Here is a 24,190-nt window from a genome sequence, read left to right on the forward strand (position 1 = left end):
AATTCTACCATATTATGGTCACTCTTCCCCAAGGGGCCTCGCACAACAAGATTGCTAATTAGTCCTTTCTCATTACACATCACCCAGTCTATGATGGCCAGCTCTCTAGATTTCCCTCCAGGAAATCCTCCTCCACCGTATTGCTACCAGTTTGGTTAGCCCAATCAATATGTAGATTAAAGTCGCCCAAAAAGGTACTGCTGTACCTTTATTGCACGCATCCCTAATTTCTTGTTTGATGCTGTCCCCAACCTCACTACTACTGTTTGGTGGTCTGTACACAACTCCCACTAGCATTTTCTGCCCTTTGGTATTCCGCAGCTCCACCCATACAGATTCCACATCATCCAAGCTAATATCCTTCCTTACTATTGCATTAATTTCCTCTTTAACTAGCAACGCTACCCACCTCCTTTTCCTTTCTGTCTATCCTTCCTGATTGTTGAATGCCTCTGGATGTTGAGTTCCCAGCCTTGGTCACCCTGGAGCCATGTCTCTGTGATGCCAATTATATCATATTCATAAATTGTTGCCTGTGCAGTTAATTCGTCTACCTTATTACGAATACTCCTCGCATTGAGGCTTGTCTTTTTAACACACTTTGCCCTTTTAGAATTTTGCTGCAATGTGGCCCTTTTTGATTTTTACCTCGAGTTTCTTTGCCCTCCACTTTTACTTTTCTTCTTTCTATCTTTTGTTTCTGCCTCCATTCTACTTCCCTCTGTCTCCCTGCATAGGTCCCCGTCCCCCTGCCATATTAGTTTAACCCCTCCCCAACAGCACTAGCAAACACTCCCCCTAGGACATTGGTTCTGGTCCTGCCCAGGTGTAGACCATCCAGTTTGTACTGGTCCCACCTTCCCTAGAACTGGTTCTAATTGCCCAGGAATTTGAATCCCTCCCTTCTGCACCACTCCTCAAGCCACGTATTTATCTGAGCTATCCTGCGATTCCTACTCTGACTAGCACGTGGCACTGGTAGCAATCCTGAGATTACTACCTTTGAGGCCCTACTTTTTAATTTAACTCCTAGCTCCCTAACTTCAGCTTGTAGGACCTCATCCTGTTTAAAGAGAAGGAAGATAGATTATGAGAGTAAACTAGCAAAAAATATAAAAACAGACAGTCAGAGTTTCCACAGGTGTATAAAAAGGAAGAGAGCAGCTAAAGTAAATGTTGGTCCCTTAGAGCATGAGATTGGGGAATTAATAATGGGAAACAGGGAAATGGCAGAGACTTTGAACAAATATTTTGTATCGGTCTTCACAGTAAAAGACACTAAAAACATCCCAATAGTGGATAATCAAGGGGCTATAGGGAGGGAGGAACTTAATACAATCACTATCACCAGAGGAAAAAGTACTCAATAAAATAATGGGACTAAAGGCGGCTAGTCCCCTGGACCTGATGGCTTGCATCCTAGGATCTTCAAAGAAGTGGCTGCAGGGGTAGTGGATGCATTGGTTGTAATCTACCAAAATTCCCTGGATTCTGGAGAGGAGCCAGCGGATTGGAAAACCGCAAATGTAACACCCCGATTTAAGAAAGGAGGGAGACAGAAAGCAGGGAACTATCGACCAGTTAGCCTAACGTGTCATTGGGAAAATGTTGCAGTCCATTATTAAGGAAGCAGTAGCAGGAATTTAGAAAAGTATAATACTGTCAAGCAGAATCAGCATGGTTTTATGAAAGGGAAATAATGTTTCACAAATTTGCTGGACTTCTTTGAGGTTGTAACAAGCAGGGTGGATAAAGGGGGAACCAGTGGGTGTGGTGTATTTGGATTTCCAGAAGGCATTCGATAAGGTGTCACATAAGAGGTTACTGCACACGATAAAAGTTCACGGGGATGGGGGTAATATATTAGCACGGATAGAGGATTGGCTAACTAACAGAAAACAGAGAGTCGGGATAAATGGGTCATTTTCCAGTTGGCAAACAGTAACTAGTGGGGTGCCACAGGGATTGGTGTTGGGGCCTCAACTATTTACAATCTATATTAATGAATTAGATGAAGGGACCGAGTGTAATGTAGCCAAGTTTGCTGATGATACAAAAACGGGTGGGAAAGCAAATTGTGAGGCGGACACAAAAATTCTGCAAAGGGATATAGATAGGCTCAGTGAGTGGGCAAATATTTGGCAGATGCCATGTATAATGTGGCAAAGTGTAAGGTTATCCACTTTGGCAGGAAAAATAAAAAAGCAAATTATTATTTAAATAGAGAGAAATTATAAAATGCTGCAGTACAGAGGGACCTGGAGGTCCTTGTGCATGAAACACAAAAAGTTAGTATGCAGGTACAGCAAGTAATCAGGAAGGTAAATGGAATGTTGGCCTTTCTTGCAAGGGGGATAGAGTATAAAAGCAGAGATGCCCTGCTACAACTGTACAGGGTATTGGTGAGGCCACACCTGGAGTACTGTGTACAGTTTTGGTCTCCTTATTTAAGGAGGGATATACTTGCATTGGAGGCAGTTCAGAGAAGGTTCAGTAGGTTGATTCCTGAGATGAAGGGGTTGACTTATGAAGAAAGATTGAGTAGGTTGGGCCTATACTAATTGGAGTTTAGAAGAATGAGAGGTGATCTTATTGTAACATATAAAATACTGAGGGGGCTCGACAAGGTAGATGCAGAGAAGATGTTTCTCCTCGTGGGGGAATCTAGAACTAGGGGGAATAGTATCAGAATAAGTAGTCACCCATTTAAAACAGATGAGGAGGAATTTCTTCTCTGAGGGTTGTAAATCTGTGGAATTCTCTGCCCCTGAGAGCTGTGGAGGCTGGGTCATTGACTATATTTAAAGCGGAGATGGACAGATTTTTGAGCGATAAGGCAGAGAAGGGTTATGGGGAAGTGGAGCTGAGCCCAAGATCGGATCAGCCATGATCTTACTGAATAGCGGAGCAGGCTCGAGGGGCCAAATGGCCGACTTCTGCTCTTATTTCTTATGTTCTTTTGCCAATCACCTTAAATCTGTGTCCTCTGGTTCTTGATCCTTCAGCCAATGAGAACAGTTTCTCTCTATCTACTCTATCCAGACCCCTCATGATTTGAACACTTCTATAAAATCTCCTCTTAATCTTCTCTGCTCTAAGGAGAACAACCCCAGCTTCTCCAGTCTATCCACTTAACTGAAGTCCCTCATCCCTGGAACCATTCTCGTAAATCTTTTCTGCACCCTCTCCAAGGCCTTCACATCCTTCCTAAAGTGCGGTGCCCAGAATTGGACACAATGCTCCAGTTGAGGCCAACCTGTGCTTTATAAAGGTTCATCATAACTTCCTTCCTTTTGTACTCTATGCCTCTATTTATGAAGCCCAGTATCCTGTAAGATTTGTTAACCACTTTCTCAACCTGCCGTGCCACCTTCAGCGATTTGTGCTCATATACCCCCAGGTCTCTCTGTTCATGCACCCACTTTAGGATTGTACTCTTTAGTTTATATTGCCTCTCCTCGTTCTTTCTACCAAAATGTATCACTTCACACTTTTCTGCGTTAAACTTCATCTGCCCCGTGTCTGCCCATTCCACCAGCCTGTCTGTGTTCCTGAAGTCTATCACTATCCTTCTCACTATCTGCCCTCCGACAGTGCGGCGCTCCCTCAGTACTGCCCCTCCGACAGTGCGGCGCTCCCTCAGTACTGACTCTCCGACAGTGCGGCGCTCCCTCAGCATTGCCCCTCCGGCAGTGCGGCGCTCCCTCATTACTGCCCCTCCGACAGAGCAGCGCTCCCTCAGTACTGCCCTCCCTGAGAGCAGAGCATCATAACTGCCGGCATGTATGAGCAGAGGACTGTTTACCAGGCCACGGAGTGACAGTATAACTGAGTACTGCTGGCTCCATTTCACTCAGCAAGTGTTTTTCAAACTGTAGAATTAGAAGCCCCATAATGCAGGAATGTTAATACCAAGGATTCCAAACATTTAGTAACAACTAAAAATACAGTTCATGCAGGTAACTGTTGACAAAGCAGGAATGGTACTTACTTTGGTGAGATGATGGACGATCATAGGAATGAGCCCGGCGTCTATCACCGACTGCACCTGCTGCTGGTTTCCAGCGGTGACATTTGAAAGGAACCACACTGCCTCCTGCACAGAACAGTGCCGCAGTTTACAGGACTTGCATCACATTACAGCACTGAGTGACAGCCAGCACTTTCATTCTTGGAGCAACACTCTACACCCTCACTACTGCTAATAGTACTAGAACAGAACAACTTACAGATATTCAATAAAAATCAAAAATTCAAAGGCTCGGTAGAATTTTGTTTGCTTACTTAAGCTTTAGTTTAAAGAAAAACAAATTTAAATCCCATATTTGGTGCCAACCAGGAACTGAGTTAGCCAATTTCACCCTGGGCAACACCCGGGTTAGCCTCAGCGCCCCTGGGCGAGGAAAACCTGCCCCAGTTCCTGTTCCCGATCCACAAATTCCTGCTGGAAAGTGCGTCCATCTCAATATTAGATGAGAACTGGATCAGACTCCACAGTAATTCTCTCCGCTGTAGAATCGTCAGCCAGTACTCACTGAGGATCAGGTATCGTGGGTGGGGAATAACGGGTGACAGGGAATTTCGGTCGGTCGGTGGGGAATGGCAGGCAGGACTGGGAATGGCGGGCGGAGAATGGCGGGACGGGGAACGGCGGGAGGGACGGGGAACGGCGGGAGGGACAGGGAACGGCGAGTCAGCTGATCCAGCGCCTCTAGGAAGAAAACAAATTTAAAAATCTACAAAATCAAGTTGAAGAATAAGTTACCTTATTGATCTTCTCCTTTGGATGGGTGAGGAGGTTTGGGAAGTGGGAGAGTACGTCACAGTTCAATATGATCTGCGTCTGCTCATCAGTGCCGGTGACGATATTACCCACAGCTCTCAGCGCTGCTGTCTGTGAAAGAAAGGGACGCAAACATTTCTTACATATCAAATTGTACTGGGTGTCAACACTATCACATCACATGTCAGCACACCAAGAGAGTTTGAACTCAGTGTATTGCAAGCCTTAGTCAAGGCCATAGTTACTCCACTTGACTAAATAAATATTGCAGTATCTGGGTATATTGATCAATGTATAGAATTAGGTACCGTGCCTGTCAGCTCAATGTACCTGACTGGATTTCTGTGTTATGATTGGGAGATATTCAGATTGCTCTTTGTACTCCTCACGCAGATCCCGACTAATCTCTGAAAGAAGGAAGTTTGCTTCCTGCTCCTTTTTACACTCTATCCTTTCCCTGAGGTGCTGCGAAAATGAGACTGTTCAAGGATCCCGAGCAAGCGAGGAGTCCATTTTTTATTGAGGCTCCAAAGGTTAAAAGTCTCGACAGTGCAGCCTTCACCAGTCACTAACTGCCCACTCGAGGTTACACAACACACTGATTACATTTCATCCTGAACTTTCTCTCAATTCCTGCACATCGGGACACCAACTTTTCTGTAGTGTACCCATAATCGGACACATTGCTTAGCCTGAACACCAGCCACTTCTGTGAACCTCTGGGACCACAGATGAGCGCTCTTTAGGTAGTCTAGAACATCTTGGTAAAGACTGGTTCATGCTGGTGCAGATTGTATAAGAGTCATAGAATCTTTGTGAAGTTATGCAGTGACGGCGAGATTATAAAGCCGAGTAAGAAGCAGATTTAGAAAGGAGAGTTCAATGATTAACACTTGATCTTCTACAGCTAGGCATTGCCATGGGTTCTCGGGTGTTGTGTCAGAGTATGCTCACTGAACCCTTAATAAACCTGTCAGTGTTTGACTCTGTGTCCACAACTCATTCCAGCTACATGGACAAGGACTGCAGTTTCTGTCATTCTTACAATGGCAGCATCAGATCCAACCATTGCTTCACTTTCGACTAGTGCACCAGAATAAGACGTTTGAGGGGATATGGGTTGAAGAATGAGCATTACAAATAATCTACATTTCTTGCTTCATTCTCAGGTTTCCACCACACACAAAATGGTGACCAGTCCATACACACCACTCGTCCCAATGACCCATCACTGTGCCAGTCTATACAAAGCATTAAAGCAAGACTTGCATTTATATAGCACCTTTCACGACCACTGGATGTCTCAAAAGCGCTTTACAGTCAATAAAGTAGTTTTGGAGTGTAGTCACTGTTGTAATGTGGGAAACGCGGCAGCCAATTTGCGCACAGTAAGCTCCCACAAACAGCAATGTGATAACCAGATAATCTGTTTTTTTGTTATGTTGATTGAGGGATAAATATTGGCCAGGACACCGGGGATAACTCCCCTGCTCTTCTTCGAAATAGTGTCATAGGATCTTTTACATCCCCCTGAGAGAGCAGACGGGACCTCAGTTTAACGTCTCATCCTCCGACAGTGCAGCACTCCCTCAGCACTGCATTGCAGTGTCAGCCTGGATTTTTGTGCTCCAGTTCCTGGAGTGGGACTTGAATCCACAACCTTCTGACTCCGAGGCGAGTGTGCTACCCACTGAGCCATGGCTGGCACTCAATTGTCCATCACTGCTGCCGATGGGAAACTGTGTAGTCTTTTTTTGAGCTTACCTGAACTTTTACCTCTTGGCAGCTGAGAAGTGGAATTAGATGAGGCACGACGCCAGAGTCTATCACCATCTGAATTTGTTCATTCCCACCGTCCGTCAAATAGGACAGAGCCCAGACAGTGTCAACTAGAATCTGAGGTAACAAATGGTTATTAAGGTAAGCAATTAGAGACTTGCGTCAGGGTTTGCAAACTGCAGGATGAATTTTCTAAATACTTACATTCGTATCACTGTGTTGTATTAATACACCCAAAGCTGGCAGCAACTGCAGAACAAAGAGGGTAAAGAGGTCACATATTATCCATCCATTAAAATCATTGCTGCTTTCATTTCATTAAAAACACTGCCTCAAATAGATAACAAATTCAGTAGCTTCATCACAAAATTGTTCTGCACTCACAGTATGGAAGATAAATCCTTATCCCAGCAAAAGGTTGAGGTGGCAAAGTGATAATACTCGTGTATTATCACACAACATATTCTGTTCCCATATTTTAGAAACAGGAATACTCTCAACTTAACTGGGTTTTGTTTCAATTGGTATTTACAAGGTGGCTTAAGGGAGCGTCCGGTCGGTTCTGGGGTGGTACATCATCACATCAATGCCTTCCATCAGCTTGCTGCAAATCAGTATTTCCAGGTTAACCCTTGCCACTGGATAAAGGCCTAGCTCTGTCAAGCCCGTGTGGTGGCTGGTGTGCAACGGTCACTACATGTTAAAAAAATCCACGCACAGGCATCTTCCACCCCCTCAATTGGAGTTCAGGACCTTGAACATCGGGTCCTTCATCGAAACATCTGTGAACTCATGTGGAAGCAAGTCATCCTCGATCGAGGGACTGCCTATGATGATTTCCAGGGCTCTGGGTTGGTCTGGATGCTTTAATTAACTCCAACAAGCATTTACTGTGAAATAAAAGACATCAGGCAGCAGCTCCCAGGCACTGTCCCTGCACGCCAGCCTGTGCTCAGGGGCTACAGTCAATCTGCTCAGTGCAGCTGGCAGAGTCATGCTGCCCCCACCCCAGAATCAGACCTCTAGTAATTGTTAGACTAACATAATCGAGCAGGAAAGGGGAACTGTGGAGGCACAAGGACCTACTGCCAGAGAAATAATAAAAACATGGTGAAGTTTCATGGTGAAATAATGCGCTGCCTCACAATGCAAACCGCACCGTGGCCATTATCCGATAAGGGGTTATGGGGAGCAGGCTTGGAAGTGGACCTGAGTCCATGATCGGATCAGCCATGATCTTATTAAATGGCGGAGCAGGCTCAAGGGGCCGTATGGCCTACTCCTGCTGCTATTTCTTATGTTCTTATTAACGAGAAGTGGTGTATGAAACCTACCTCCTGAATGGTCTCTGCTGGTGGTGGTGGGTCTTTATTTCTGCACAAATTTACAATTACCCACGTCACATTCCGTAAGAAGCTGATTGGGATAGAAGGATTAATAAACGAGAGCAGCGGCTTTATGACTCCTAGACTGATGACATAGTCTCTACACTGGGGACCATCGCCTGAACAGAGAGGGAAGATTCCGTTAGAGGGAGGCAAGTGTTCGATGCATTGCTGATTTACACCGCGCCTTTATGCACTCGCGCACCACATCTCTTCTGGCATAAGTCACACCAAAGTGCTTGTGATGCACACTGTCACCACTTAACTGCCTCAGTTACTTCCCAACCAAAATCTCATTTTCTTCAGCTCATTCAGGATACAAAAACAACAGGAAAAGAGCAGCAGTTCCTGCAAGCCAATCCTACAGTTTTGCTGCAACTTCTCCACACCCCCGACTCCCAACTCACACAATCGATTTCTGCTGGTTGGGGAGTTTGGGACTAGGGGCACAGTCTAAAAATTAGAACCAGACCTTTTAGGAGTGAAGTTGGGAAACACTTCTCCACACAAAGGGTGGCAGAAGTTTGGAACTCTCTTCCGCAAACGACAATTGATGCTAAATCAATTGTTAATTTTAAATCTGAGATTGACAGATTTTTGTTAACCAAAGGTATTAAGGGATATGGGGTTAGGTCACAGATCAGCCAGGATCTCATTGAATGGCGGAACAGGCTCGAGGGGCTGAATGGCCTCCTCCTGCTCCTAATCTCCAGAGAGAAGCAAAGAGAGAGAAAAAGCTTGTGGTCAATTTAGGCAAAATGTTCCTGCATCCCACAATGCCTTTCACACAAGTTCCAGTAAATGATGGTGACGGAGATATCTGCCAATACTCCAGCTATACCAGGTTACCTTGGCCACACGCAGGAACTCATCCATTGCTTGTAGTGTGCCTGCACTTACGTTGATGACTCTACGTAATAAAGCACCTCCTGATATCTAACAGCTCTTTTGCTCAGGTCATTTCTGCTTGTCCCTAACTTATCCAGCTCCAACAGCCCAGCCACATGGACTGAATCTAATCGTGGTCTTTAAACTCAGCGTTAATCTTGTGCTCTGCTCAGAACCGTTTCCAGGGCCCCTATTTCACTATGTTAGGGGACCGAAACTGGACACAGGCCTGAGGCTTTTTACTCTACAAGAGCATTGCAGAACTGTAAAAAACCAAAAGATGAGAGAGACACTGGGAAATCCCTGGAAGGGACAGCAAAACGACCCATTAATCATAGAATAGATTCATAGAATCGTACAGCACAGAGGAGGCCATTTGGGCCATCAGAGCAATCCAGTTAGTCCCTCTCGCCTGCTCTTTCCCCATAGCCCTGTAAATATATTTTTTTCAGGATTATATCCAATTCCTGTTTGCAAGTTACTGAATCTGCTCCCACCGCCCTTTCAGGCGGCGCGTTCCCGATCACAACAACTCGCTGCGTAAAAAATATTCTCATCTCTCCCTCTGGTTCTTTTGCCAATGACCTTAAATCTGTGCCCTCTAGTTACCGACCCTCCTGCCCCTGGGAACAGTTTCTGCTTATTTATTCGATCAAAACTCATCATCATTTTGAACACCTCTATTAAATATCGCCTCTGCTCCAAGGAGAACAACCCCAGCTCCTCCAGTCGCTCCACAACAACAACAACTTGCATTTATATTGTGCCTTTAAAGTAGTGAGACGTCCCAGGCATTCAATGCCTGTATCCAGCTTTCCCCCCACTCCTTGAGCTGTGGCCCGCACGGTTCAGCACCTGGGTGACAAGGGTGGAATGTGTCGAATACACAGGCAGGTCAGGACTGCCCCTACGCTATCAGTGACCTTCTCTTTCATTTCTCTGACATTATTGCTGTACAATGTGTTGAAAGTACAGAGGCTATGAAAATGCAGCCCCACTCTAACCTAATTCCAGCATTTATTCATCAACTGCAAGTTACTGGACCAACTTGCTACAGAGCAGTTGTAACTATAGGGAGAGTTTCAGAAATAGTATATGCTAAAAACAAATACAATGATTTATCCATGCAAGACAGTTAGTTTGGGAGTATCTAAGGTGAATCTGGCGCGCAGTTCCTGCCTTTAGAGGTTCGGCTCCTTAAACTTTCTACGCCTGGTAAATTAGAAAAGACTTCTCCCTGCTTGGTGGATTTAAGCCAGTGAAGGAAGCAGCCTTGTTACAGCAATCAAGAATTAACCCTTACAAGTCTTCCCGGCTTAAGGTGTTTAAAGAGTTGTGAATAGAGCTTCTGCATTTTCAAGCCTTGGGCAGCAGCAAATATAGAAACAGGAGGGGATGAAATCACAGCGAGAAGCAAGCAGCAGTGGAGTGGACTGGATCAAGCAAGGAGGCAGAACAGGACAGTGCACAACAGGGGAAGCAAACCAGACCAGTGAATTGCACAATGATGAATCAAGTACAGGCAGCCAACCAAGTTTCACAGGGAAGGTTTAGGTTTGTGTGTTTAAGAGACTTTGTTGTTTTGTGTATGGTGTGCCTGGATTTGTGTATGAATGGTTTGTATCTGGGGGCTCTCACAGTTTTTGCAAGATTACTGGTTTGGGCATCTATATCTGGCTCCCTGCTGTAAACAGATAAGCTTTCTATTTATATAATAATAGAATTATAAAGGTTTACAGCAGAGAAGGCAACCATTTGACCCATCATGTCTGTGCCAGATTCTTTTTAGTAATGTGGCAAAGCATTCTATACGACATCACTCTGCAGGTAAAGAACTTTCCCCTAACATCTGTCCTCATTCTGTTATGATTTTAAATGGATGACCCCTCTTCACTGACTCCCTAGCCGGGGCAAATGGTCGTTCTCTAATCAAAATCCTTCATCATTCTAAAAACTCATTGAACCTCCTCTGAGCTTTCTCTGCTGCATTGCAAACAGTCACAACATCTCAAATTCCTTTTAACTACAAGCTCTTTAAGATTATGAAAGGGTTTGATAGGGTAGACGCAGAGATGTTTCCATTTGTGGGGGAGACCAAAACTGGAGGATCGTAAATATAAGTTAGTAATAAATCGAATAGGGAATTCAGGAGAAACTTCTTCACCCACAGTGCCCGTGTCCCGGGCCCCACAGAACCTTTAGTGCCACTCTGTTAACTGGTTATATTTCAATACGCACCGATTATGTTCCCCAGGGCCCAGACTGCTTGTTCACAGACGTTTTGATGTGGTGAGTGCAACAACCTTAGGAAATAAGGCACCGCATCTGTAATAAAGCATTGAGGCACAGTCATTACAATGTCCAAGCGGTGTACTGTCAGTCCCTTTAGATGCTGCATTTTATTCTCGTTATTATTGAAACAATTACAGGAGATGAGTCCTGTCTTGCAGATTCTCCCAAACCGATAATAAGATGGTTCAATATCACTAAGTAGATGGCAATTAATTTAGTACATCAGAAAACTGGGAAAACTCTGGTGCAAATTAGCTGAAGCTATTAAATCTAGAATTAGCAACAAATCTTAACTATAGACAAAAACATTTCTTAAATACAGCCTTCTGATCCATTCAAAACAAACGTTTTCACCACAGCCGTCTTCAGTGCCCCATCGGTCAAACCCCAACATCTCCCATGGTCCAAAGAGTTTCAGTTCTTAAAATCCTGCAGCACCCCCACCCAGAGAGTCAGTATTTTACACAGAATGAGGTGTGTGGGACAGTGGCCAAATAGCAAACCCCAAGAGGCAGATTTCCTAGTAAATGGCCGCCCTACAACAGCAGGCAACATACATGTTGTTTGGTCACTTACTTGCTTTGACTACAGCCTGTGTTTGGGCTGATGTTCCTGATGCTATGTTGGTCAATGCCCATGCTGCTTCAAATTGGAGCGAAGGGCTGCACAAAAGAGAACAAAGGAGAATTGCATGGGTTACTATGAAGAATCTCTTGCATTAAATATTTCTCAGTCAGAATTTGTAATTTGTGCCCCGTCTGCCCTCTCGGATGGACATAAAAGATCCCACGGCACTATTTTGAACAACAGCAAGGGAGTTCTCCCCGGTGTCCTGGCCAATATTTATCCCTTAGCCAACATCACTAAAACAGATTATCTGGTCGTTAACTTATTGCTGTTTGTGGGAGCTTGCTGTGTGGAAAATGGCTGCCACATTTCTACATTACAGTGACTACAGTTCAAAAGTAATAAATTGGCTATGATGCGCTTTGAGACGTACTTAAAATGGTGAAAAGTGTTATAGAAATGCAAATTCTTGGTTTCATTTGATGAACATTTATAAAATACAACCAACGTAAACAACTGAATGTAACTTTAGCATTACTATGCCATAGTCCTCCAATTTATAATGCTAAAGAAAGGTCAACATTCCTGTTGTAGTTAGAACGGATATTTAAGGTGCAGGGCTGGCTCTGCACCCTGCAGCAGGCCCACAGATCACCAAGTATTTACCGTGTGGGACAGAAGGGAAGGTGAAAGAGGAATGATCCTGGGCCATGCGCCTGTTGCCAGCGGCTGGTTGCAGTAAGGCAATAGCCTGGCAAAAACACATGCACGGGACTAAGCACATCTTCAACAGAGGGTAAAAAACATTCTAAATAAAGTCATGAAAGATTGTTCATGAATATTTAAAACCCCACGCACACTTTCATACATCTTCATACATGCAACATTTTGCGGCAGTTACTAAAAAGGCAGCGGATACAGGGGCAAAAGTGTGAGCAGAGGGGACGTGACAATGCAGGAAAGCTGGCACTCGCACTCGCACTCCCACAACACACACAGCCGAATCTTCACAAGCAGAGTATGTACTTCTCATCTCTTTCAAGACATTGCACGAGGATTGGCAAGATTCCAGAGTTGATTAAGTCATCAATGGGGGGATTCCGGTCACTTGACAGAAGCTTTCTGCAATGAAAATTTAGCATAAATGTATTAAACTTTGAAGATTAATACAAATTGAATTTAGATTCCAGTCAAAACAGAACTTCAGCATAAATCTAATTTACTGTAATATACCTTCGTTTCCAACAGTCCAGTTCTATGTACGATACATGTTAACCTGGCTCAAAGTAACTTTTTCCCATTGATACTAGGATTTTCACACCACCGCGATCCTAAATCTTGCAAAATTCCCATGACAGATCCATCCATCCTTTACCACACCTGATTGCGTTGCTTCCACTCAGTTACCCAGAGCAGTGCTATGGCAGTGGATTACTGGTGGGGAGAAGTGTTGAGTCACGATACTCTGGCCATCATGGTGTGTGGAGCAGGCTTGATGGACCAACTGGTCCTTTCCTGCACGCTAGTCTCATATGTTCTGAACACCAATTTTGGAGATGAAGGGACAACGATCAGGCACGGACCTGTGAGGGAGCAGCGGGAATATAAACTGGGAGCAGGAGGCCGAGCGATGTACAGTGCGGTGAGGGAGCGGGAGGCACATTGGGGAGGTAGGCGAGGGAGCGGGCGGCCGGGCGGGAATGGGTGACCGCCAGGCAGAAAAGGAGGAGTAGGCAGGTAGTGCAGGAGTCCCCTGAGTGCATCTCACTCTCCAACCAGTATTCTGTTCTGAGTACTGGTGAGGGCGATGGTTCTTCTGGGGAGTATAACCAGGAGTTGTGGTCCTCGTGGTACCAAGGACAAAGGTAGAAAGAGGGATGAGGTCCTGGAGGCAGATTTTAGGAAACTAGGAAAGAGACTCAAAAGCAGGACCTCAAAGATAGTAATCTCCAGATTACTCCCGGTGCCATGTGTTAGTGAGTACAGAAATAGGAGGATAGAGCAGATGAATGTGTGGTTGGAGAGATGGTGTAGGAGGGAGGGCTTCAGATTCCTGGGGCATTGGGACTGGTTCTGGGGGGGGGGGGGGGACCTGTACAGGCCGGATGGGTTGCAACTCTAGAGAGCCGGGACCAATATCCTCACGGAGGGTGGGGGTTGCTAGTGCTATTGGGGAGGGTTTAAACTAATTTGGCAGGGCAATGAGCACCAGGATGTAACATTAGAAAGGGGAAATAAAGTGCACAAGGGATTGAGAGAGGCAGAGAGCACTACAGTAAAAAATAGTAAGGTATTAGGTGGGGCCAGACTAAGAGAGAATATAGGATGGTGTAAGATGGGTTCACAGTGTATGTATGTGAATGCACGAAGCATGGTAAACAAGATAAATGAGCATCAGGCACAGATAGCCACATGGGAATATGATGTTGTGGCATTAACTGAGACCTGGCTCAAAAAAGGGCAGGATTGGAGATTAAATATTCCTAGTTATAAGGTTCAGGAAAGAAAGGGAAGGGAAGGAAAGGTAGGAGGTGGTGTGGCAGTATTGGTTAAGGAGAATGCTACAGTGCTAGAGAGGGAGGATGTCCTGGAGGGGTCAAGGGCAGAATCTATATGGCTAGAGTTAAGAAATAATAGAGGTGCCATTCTATAGACCATTAAATAGTGGGAAAGATATGGAAGAGAAAGTTTGCAGAGAAATTAGAGGGAAAGGTAGGGCAACTAAAGCTAGAGCTGGATGATGAAAGAGATAGATGGAGTATGATGGAGCAGACAAAGTGCGCGTATGACAGATGTCAGGTTGAATATAGAAAGGTCAGAGGAGGTGAAAAAGAAAATAAGAGGGGCAAAAAGAGTGTATGAGAATAGAATATAAGCCAACATAAAAGGTCATCTAAAAGTCTTCTATAGGCCTGTAAATAGTATAAGAGGGGTGGGGCCGATTAGAAACATAGAAAATAGGTGCAGGAGCAGGCCATTCGGCCCTTCGAGCCTGCACCACCATTTAATAAGTACCCCTTTCCTGCTTTCTCTCCATATCCCTTGATCCCTTTAGCTATAAGGGCCATATCGAACTCCCTCTTGAATGTATCCAATGAACTGGCATCAACAACTCTCTGCGGCAGGGAATTCCACAGGTTAACAACTCTCTGAGTGAAGAAGTTTCTCCTCATCTCAGTCCTAAATGGCCTATCCCTTATCCTAAGACTATGTCCCCTGGTTCTGGACTTCCCCAACATTGGGAACATTCTTTCCGCATCTAACCTGTCCAGTCCCGTCAGAATCTTATACGTTTCTATGAGATCCCCTCTCATCCTTCTAAACTCCAGTGAATAAAGGCCCAGTTGATCCAGTCTCTCCTCATATGACTGTCCAGCCATGCCTGGAATCAGTCTGGTGAACCTTCGCTGCACTCCCTCAATAGCAAGAACGTCCTTCCTCAGATTAGGAGACCAAAACTGGACACAATATTCCAGGTGAGGCCTCACCAAGGCCCTGTACAGCTGCAGTAAAACCTCCCTGCTCCTATACTCAAAACCCCTAGCTATGAAGGCCAACATACCATTTGCCTTCTTCACCGCTTGCAGTACCTGCATGCCCACTTTCAGTGACTGATGAACCATGACACCCAGGTCTCGTTGCACCTCCCCTTTTCCTAATCTGCCGCCGTCCAGATAATATTCTGCCTTTGTGTTTTTGCCCCCAAAATGGATAACCTCACATTTATTCACATTTTACTGCATCTGCCATGCATTTGCCCACTCACCTAACCTGTCCAAGTCACCCTGCAGCCTCTTGGCGTCCTCCTCACAGCCCACACCGCCACCCAGTTTAGTGTCATCTGCAAACTTGGAGATATTACACTCAATTCATCTAAATCATTAATGTACATTGTAAAGAGCTGGGGTCCCAGCACTGAGTCCTGTGGCACTCCACTAGTTACTGCCTGCGATTCTGAAAAGGACCCGTTTATCCCGACTCTCTGCTTCCTGTCTGCCAACCAGTTCTCTATCCACGTCAGTACATTACCCCCAATACCATGCGCTTTAATTTTGTACACCAATCTCTTGTGCGGGACCTTGTCAAAAGCCTTTTGAAAGTCCAAATACACCACATCCACTGGTTCTCCCTTGTCCACTCTGCTGGTCACATCCTCAAAAAATTCCAGAAGATTCGTCAAGCATGATTTCCCTTTCACAAATCCATGCTGACGTGGTCCGATCCTGTCACTGCTTTCCAAATGCGCTGCTATTTCATCCTTAATAATTGATTCCAACATTTTCCCCACTACTGATGCCAGGCTAACCGGTCTATAATTACCCGTTTTCTCTCTCCCTCCTTTTTTAAAAGGTGGTGTTACATTAGCTACCCTCCAGTCCATAGGAACTGATCCAGAGTCAATAGAATGTTGGAAAATGATCACCAATGCATCCACTATTTCTAGGGCCACTTCCTTGAGTACTCTGGGATGCAGCCTATCAGGCCCTGGGGATTTATCGGCCTTCAATCCCATCAATTTCCCTAACACAATTTCCTGACTAATAAGGATATTCTTCAGTCCTCCTTTTCGCTAGACCCTCGAACTCCTAGTATTTCCGGAAGGTTATTTGTGTCTTCCTTCGTGAAGACAGATCCAAAGTATTTGTTCAATTGGTCTGCCATTTCTTTGTTCCCCATTATAAATTCACCTGATTCTGACTGCAAGAGACCTACATTGGTCTTCACTAATCTTTTTCTCTTACATATCTATAGAAGCTTTTGCAGTCAGTTTTTATGATCCCTGCAAGCTTCCTCTCATACTCTATTTTCCCCCTCCTAATTAAACCCTTTGTCCTCCTCTGCTGAATTCTAAATTTCTCCCAGTCGTCACGTTTGCTGCTTTTGCTGGCCAATTTATATGCCTCTTCCTTGGATTTAATACTATCCTTTAATTTCCCTTGTTAGCCACAGTTGAGCTACCTTCCCCGTTTTATTTTTACTCCAGACAGGCCTGTACAATTATTGAAGTTCATCCATGTAATCTATAAATGTCTGCCATTGTCTATCCACTGTCAACCCTTTAAGTATCATTTGCCAGTCTATCGTAGCCAATTCACATCTCATACCATTGAAGTTACCTTAAGTTCAGGACCCTAGTCTCTGAATTAACACTGTCACTCTCCATTTTAATAAAGAACTCTACCATATTATGGTCACTCTTCCCCAGGGGGCCCCGCATAACAAGATTGCTAATTAATCCTTTCTCATTACGCATCACCCAGTCTAGAATGGCCAGCTCCCTAGTTGGTTCCTTGACATATTGGTCTAGAAAACCATCCTTAATACACTCCAGGAAATCCTCCTCTACCAATTTAACACAGAAAAATGTGAAGTGATGCATTTTAGTAGAAAGAATGAAAGGACATATAAACTAAATGGTACAATCCTAAAGGGGGTGCATGAACAGTGACCTAGGGGTATGTGTGCATCAATCGTTGAAGGTGGCAGGGCAGGTTGAGAAAGTGGGTAAAAAAAGCTTACAGGATCCTGAGCTTCATGAATAGAGGCATAGAGTACAAACAGTGAAAATTATGATGACCCTGTATAAAACACTGGTTCAGCCCCAACTGGAGCAGTGTGTCCAATTCTGGGCACCGCACTTTAGGAAGGATGTGAAGGCCTTAGAGAGGGCGCAGAAAAGATTTACGAGAATGATTCCAGGGATGAGGGACTTCAGTTACGTGGGTAGACTGGAGAAGCTGGGGTTGTTCTCCTTGGAGCAGAGAAGGGTGAGAGGAGATTTGATTGAGGAGTTCAAAATCATGAGGGGTCTGGACAGAGTAGAAAGAAACTGTTCTCATTGGCGGAAGGGTCGAGAACCAGAGGACACAGATTTAGGGTGATTGGCAGAAGAACCAAAGGCGACACGAGGAAAAACATTTTATGCAACGAGTGGTTAGGATCTGGAATGTACTGCCTGAGAGGGTGGTGGAGGCAGATTCAATTTTATCTTTTAAAAGTGAATTGGATACGTAACCGAAGGAAAAAAAATTGCAGGACTACGGGGAAAGGGCGGGGGAGTGGGACTAGCTGAGAGTCGGCACGGGCTCGACGGGCCAAATGGCCTTCCGTGCTGTAACCATTCTATGGTACACTGTGTCCCAATCAGGCGATACTCAGCACCATGAGATCTTCAGAAAGATGGGAACATCAATACACAAACCCAAGTGAATATGTGACATACAATAACCTGTCCATGGCCAGATAATGCTGCCCCAAGCACTTGCATCTGCACTACAAGTGTGACCACAGCACTTACCCATTTTACTTTCCCCCTCCGGAACTAAATAATTACTTGATAGAAAATGGAGATGTTACTGAAGTAACATTGTTGCCAATTTAAGTGTATCTAAGGGTTAAGTCATGGCAGGGGAGCTCGGTCACGTGATATGCTCCTCCTGTACCATGTGGGAACTCAGGGACACTTCCGGTGTCCCTGACGACTACGTGTGCGGGAAGTGTATCCGCCTCCAGCTCCTGACTGACCGCTTTGCGGAGTTGGAGCTGAGGGTGGATTCACTCTGGAGCATCCACGATGCTGAGAACGACGTGAGTAGCACGTGTAGCGAGTTGGTCTTACCGCAGGAGAAGGATCCACAGCCAGATAGGGAATGGAAGACCAGCAGGAAGAGTAGTGCAAGGAAGGTAGTGCAGGGGTCCCCTGTGGTCATCCCCCTGCAAAACAGATACACTGCTTTGAGTGCTGTTGAGGAGGATGACTCATCAGGGGAGGGCAGCAGCAGCCAAGTTCATGGCACCATGGCTGGCTCTGTTGCACAGGAGGGCAGGAAAAAGAGTGGGAGAGCAATAGTGATAGGGGATTCAATTGTGAGGGGAATAGATAGGCGTTTCTGCGGCCGCAACCGAGACTCCAGGATGGTATGTTGCCTCCCTGGTGCAAGGGTCAAGGATGCAGGACATTCTAAAAAGGGAAGGAGAACAGCCAGTTGTTGTGGTGCACATTGGTACCAACGACATAGGTAAAAAAAGGGATGAGGTCCTACGAAACGAATTTAAGGAGCTAGGAGCTAAATTAAAAAGTAGGACCTCAAAAGTAGTAATCTCGGGATTGCTACCAGTGCCACGTGCTAGTCAGATAGCGCAGATGAATACGTGGCTTGAGCAGTGGTGCAGCAGGGAGGGATTCAAATTCCTGGGGCATTGGAACCGGTTCTGGGGGAGGTGGGACCAGTACAAACCAGACGGTCTGCACCTGGGCAGGACCGGAACCAATGTCCTCGGGGGAGTGTTTGCTAGTGCTGTTGGGGAGGAGTTAAACTAATATGGCAGGGGGATGGTAACCAATGCAGGGAGACAGAGGGAAACAATAAGGTGGATGAATTAACTGTGCAAATAGATGTTAACAAATATGATGTGATTGGGATTACGGAGACGTGGCTCCAGGATGATCAGGGCTGGGAACTCAACGTCCAGGGGTATTCAACATTCAGGAAGGATAGAATAAAAGGAAAAGGAGGTGGGGTAGCATTGCTGGTTAAAGAGGAGATTAATGCAATAGTTAGGAAAGACATTAGCTTGGATGATGTGGAATCTATACGGGTAGAGCTTCAGAACACCAAAGGGCAAAAAACGTTAGTGGGAGTTGTGTACAGACCTCCAAACAGTAGTACTGATGTTGGAGAGGGCATCAAACAGGAAATTAGGGTTGCATGCAATAAAGGTGCAGCAGTTATAATGGGTGACTTTAATATGCACATAGATTGGGCTAACCAAACTGGAAGCAATACAGTGGAGGAGGATTTCCTAGAGTGCATACGGGATGGTTTTCTAGACCAATATGTCGAGGAACCAACTAGGGGGGAGGCCATCTTAGACTGGGTGTTGTGTAATGAGAGAGGATTAATTAGCAATCTCGTTGTGCGAGGCCCCTTGGGAAAGAGTGACCATAATATGGTGGAGAATGAAACAGTTAATTCAGAGACCATGGTCCAGAACTTAAAGAAGGCTAACTTTGAAGGTATGAGGCGTGAATTGGCTAGGATAGATTGGCGAATGATACTTAAGGGGTTGACTGTGGATGGGCAATGGCAGACATTTAGAGACCACATGGATGAACTACAACAATTGTACATTCCTGTCTGGCGCAAAAATAAAAAAGGGAAGGTGGCTCAACCGTGGCTATCAAGGGAAATCAGGGATAGTATTAAAGCCAAGGAAGTGGCATACAAATTGGCCATAAATAGCAGCGAACCCGGGGACTGGGAGAAATTTAGAACTCAGCAGAGGAGGACAAAGGGTTTGATTAGGGCAGGGAAAATGGAGTACGAGAAGAAGCTTGCAGGGAACATTAAGACGGATTGCAAAACTTTCTATAGATATGTAAAGAGAAAAAGGTTAGTAAAGACAAACCTTTATTCAGAATCAGGGCAAGTCATAACGGGGAACAAAGAAATGGCAGACCAATTGAACAAGTACATTGGTTCGGTATTCACTGAGGACACAAACAACCTTCCGGATATAAAAGGGGTCAGAGGGTCTAGTAAGGAGGAGGAACTGAGGGAAATCTTTATTAGTCGGGAAATTGTGTTGGGGAAATTAATGGGATTGAAGGCCGATAAATCCCCAGGACCTGAGTGACTGCATCCCAGAGTACTTAAGGAGGTGGCCTTGGAAATAGCGGATGCATTGACAGTCATTTTCCAACATTCCATTGACTCTGGATCAGTTCCTATGGAGTGGAGGGTAGCCAATGTAACCCCACTTTTTAAAAAAGGAGGGAGAGAGAAAACAGGGAATTATAGACCGGTCAGCCTGACCTCAGTAGTGGGTAAAATGATGGAATCAATTATTAAGGATGTCATAGCAGCGCATTTGGAAAGAGGTGACATGATAGGTCCAAGTCAGCATGGATTTGTGAAAGGGAAATCATGCTTGACAAATCTTCTGGAATTTTTTGAGGATGTTTCCAGTAGAGTGGACAAGGGAGAACCAGTTGATGTGGTATATTTGGACTTTCAGAAGGCTTTCGACAAGGTCCCACACAAGAGATTAATATGCAAAGTTAAAGCACAAGGGATTGGGAGTAGTGTGCTGACGTGGATTGAGAACTGGTTGTCAGACAGGAAGCAAAGAGTAGGAGTAAATGGGTACTTTTCAGAATGGCAGGCAGTGACTAGTGGAGTACCGCAAGATTCTGTGCTGGGGCCCCAGCTGTTTACACTGTACATTAATGATTTAGACAAGGGAATTAAATGTAGTATCTCCAAATTTGCGGATGACACTAAGTTGGGTGGCAGTGTGAGCTGCGAGGAGGATGCTATGAGGCTGCAGAGTGATTTGGATAGGTTAGGTGAGTGGGCAAATGCATGGCAGATGAAGTATAATGTGGATAAATGTGAGGTTATCCACTTTGGTGGTAAAAACAGAGAGACAGACTATTATCTGAATGGTGACAAATTAGGAAAAGGGGAGGTGCAACGAGACCTGGGTGTCATGGTACATCAGTCATTGAAGGTTGGCATGCAGGTACAGCAGGCGGTTAAGAAAGCAAATGGCATGTTGGCCTTCTTAGCGAGGGGATTTGAGTACAGGGGCAGGGAGGTGTTGCTACAGTTGTACAGGGCCTTGGTGAGGCCACACCTGGAGTATTGTGTACAGTTTTGGTCTCCTAACTTGAGGAAGGACATTCTTGCTATTGAGGGAGTGCAGCGAAGGTTCACCAGACTGATTCCCGGGATGGTGGGATTGACCTATCAAGAAAGACTGGATCAACTGGGCTTGTATTCACTGGAGTTCAGAAGAATGAGAGGGGACTTCATAGAAACGTTTAAAATTCTGACGGGTTTAGACAGGTTAGATGCAGGAAGAATGTTCCCAATGTTGGGGAAGTCCAGAACCAGGGGTCACAGTCTAAGGATAAGGGGTAAGCCATTTAGGACCGAGATGAGGAGAAATTTCTTCATCCAGAGAGTGGTGAACCTGTGGAATTCTCTACCATAGAGAGTTGTTGAGGCCAATTCACTAAATATATTCAAGAGGGAGTTAGATGAGGTCCTTACTACTAGAGGGATCAAGGGGTATGGCGAGAAAGTGGGAAGGGGGTACTGAAGTTGCATGTTCAGCCATGAACTCATTGAGTGGCGGTGCAGGCTAGAAGGGCCGAATGGCCTACTCCTGCACCTATTTTCTATGTTTCTATGTAAAGTGCATGAATATTTGGAGTAAACCCATTTGTGCCCCAGCAGCGGTGATCTGTTCAAATATTGGCCAACTTGTCAAGTAACTCAACCCAACCAAGTTTAAAACACTGTTGGCTCCGTGTGTTTGTGAGGCTCCTGCGGTTTCACAGTTGTGGCCACCGTAGTTACCCGCTTACAATCTGTACACATAATGGGGTCAAGTTTCGCCTGAGTTGCTCCTACTTTTTTGGAGCAACTAGTTTAGAATGGAGTATCTTAGAAATTGCAATTCTCGGCATTTAGTTTGCTCCAGTTCTAGTTAGTTAGAACAGAACAGATTTTTTTTCCAAAAGGGGGCGTGTCCAGCCATTTACGCCTGTTTTGCAAGTTTAGGCAGTGAAAACTTACTCCAAACTAACTCAGAATGAAGTAAGTGTAGATTTTTGTACGCTCAGAAAAACCTTGCCTACACTTAGAAATCAGGCGTAGGGAAGAGAGATGGGGTGGGGGAGGGAAGTTTATAAACATTAAACACTTCACTTTTACAAATAAAGAGCCATCATCAATAATAAATAATAAATCAATAAACCAACCAATAAATCAATCAAAAAAATTAAAAGTAAAAACATTTTTAAAATCAATAAATAAAAAATTAAGTTTCTACTCATCGACTGCAGCACCGGGAGCCCTCCAACAGCGTGCAGGGACGGCCACCCCCCTCCCCCCAACAGTGTGTCAGAGGAGGGGAAGGAGAGGGGAGAGGAGGAGAGGGGAGAGGAGGAGAGGGGAGAGGGGAAAGAGGAGGGGGGGGAGAGGAGGGGAGGGAGAGGGGAGGGAGAGGAGAGGGAGAGGGGAGGGAGAGGAGGTAGAGGGGGGAGAGGAGGGAGGGGGTGAGAGGAGGGGAGAGAGAGGAGGGGAGGGAGAGGAGGGGAGGGAGAGGAGGGGAGGGAGAGGCGGGGGGAGAGGAGGTGAGAGAGAGGAGGGGGGGGAGAGGAAGAGGGGGGGGAAAGAGAGGAAGAAGGAGGGGGGGAAGAGGATGTGGGGGGAAGAGGAGGGAGTGGGAGGGGGGGAGAGAGAGGGAGGGGAGAGAGGGAGGGAAATAGAGGGAGGGAGGGGGAGAGGAAGGGAGGGACAGGGAGGAGGCTGAACAGGCCCGGCCGACAAGAAGCCGCCGGGCCGAAGACTTCGGGCGGGGCCCGCCCCCACAAGATGCCAGGCGGGCGGGCCCCGCCGAAGACGTGAAGAGGGAGTGGACTGGACCAGGAAGGGGGTGGGGTGGGGCGGGAGCGAGAGCTGGGGGAAAGTGGCAGGCAGCGGAGCAGGAGCTGTGGCGGGGGGGGCGAGAGCCAGAGCAGGAGCTCAAGGAGGGAGGTGCAGTCCAATCTTCGCTCTGGCAGCCCATTCAGCCAGGACTAGGGGCGGCATGCTTCAGGCCCCTCACACACAGCCTCAGGCGCCTGGAGCTAGTGCACATGCGCACACACTCGAGCGCATATGTGCAGAGGTCCCAGCACTGTTTTCAGTGCCGGGACCTGGCTCCGCCCCCCCACAGCTTGTGCTGCGCTGCACCGAGGGCCTGGATCGACCTGAGGGAGTGGAGAATACCGAGGTAAGTTTTTGAGCGTGGAAATCAGGCGTGGCTCGCGGGGCTGCGCCGTTCGAAGCGCGGCCCGAAATTTGACCCCTGTGATCCCAGTTCATCGTGAACTAAACATCACCCGTGTGACTTCTCCTAGCCATAACTCTCACACTAAAAATAAAAACTACTCACAACTCTGAAATCGCAACAATTAGAGCAGAAAGATTCCTCACAGGATAACACACCACATTCAGACTTTGCTCGTTTCTACCAGTGTGTTCGGACAGCCGGAGTGTGTTTGGGATATTCGGACAGTCGGAGTGTGTTTGGGATATTCGGACAGTCGGTGTGTGTTTGGGATATTCGGACAGTCGGTGTGTGTTTGGGATGTTTGGGATATTCGGACAGTCGGTGTGCGTTTGGGATATTCGGACAGTCGGTGTGTGTTTGGGATATTCGGACAGTCGGACTGTGTTTGGGATGTTTTGGATATTCGGACAGTCGGAGTGTGTTTGGGATATTCGGACAGTCGGTGTGTGTTTGGGATATTCGGACAGGCGGAGTATGTTTGGGATGTTTGGGATATTCGGACAGTCGGAGTGTGTTTGGGATATTCGGACAGTCGGAGTGTGTTTGGGATGTTTGGGATATTTGGACAGTCGGAGTGTGTTTGGGATATTCGGACAGTCGGTGTGTGTTTGGGATATTCGGACAGTTGGAGTGTGTTTGGGATATTCGG

At 46.0% G+C, this 24,190-nt stretch overlaps 1 protein-coding gene across 1 annotated transcript in view; it reads right to left on the reverse strand.

The window, feature by feature from the left end:
- The window catches only part of LOC139265686 (importin subunit alpha-4-like), a 75,406-nt gene that overhangs the window by 19,332 nt on the left and 31,884 nt on the right, over positions 1 to 24,190 (reverse strand). Inside the window, exons 6-13 of the mRNA XM_070882929.1 lie at positions 12,721 to 12,816; positions 11,704 to 11,789; positions 11,074 to 11,160; positions 7,897 to 8,066; positions 6,767 to 6,811; positions 6,548 to 6,679; positions 4,766 to 4,894; positions 3,992 to 4,096 (exon numbers count right to left, since the gene is read on the reverse strand). Of these exons, the coding sequence (XP_070739030.1) occupies positions 3,992 to 4,096; positions 4,766 to 4,894; positions 6,548 to 6,679; positions 6,767 to 6,811; positions 7,897 to 8,066; positions 11,074 to 11,160; positions 11,704 to 11,789; positions 12,721 to 12,816 (850 nt within the window). The remainder of the gene's footprint in view (positions 1 to 3,991; positions 4,097 to 4,765; positions 4,895 to 6,547; positions 6,680 to 6,766; positions 6,812 to 7,896; positions 8,067 to 11,073; positions 11,161 to 11,703; positions 11,790 to 12,720; positions 12,817 to 24,190) is intronic.

Source organism: Pristiophorus japonicus, chromosome 6, assembly GCF_044704955.1.
Source record: "Pristiophorus japonicus isolate sPriJap1 chromosome 6, sPriJap1.hap1, whole genome shotgun sequence".
Lineage (NCBI taxonomy): Eukaryota > Metazoa > Chordata > Chondrichthyes > Pristiophoridae > Pristiophorus > Pristiophorus japonicus.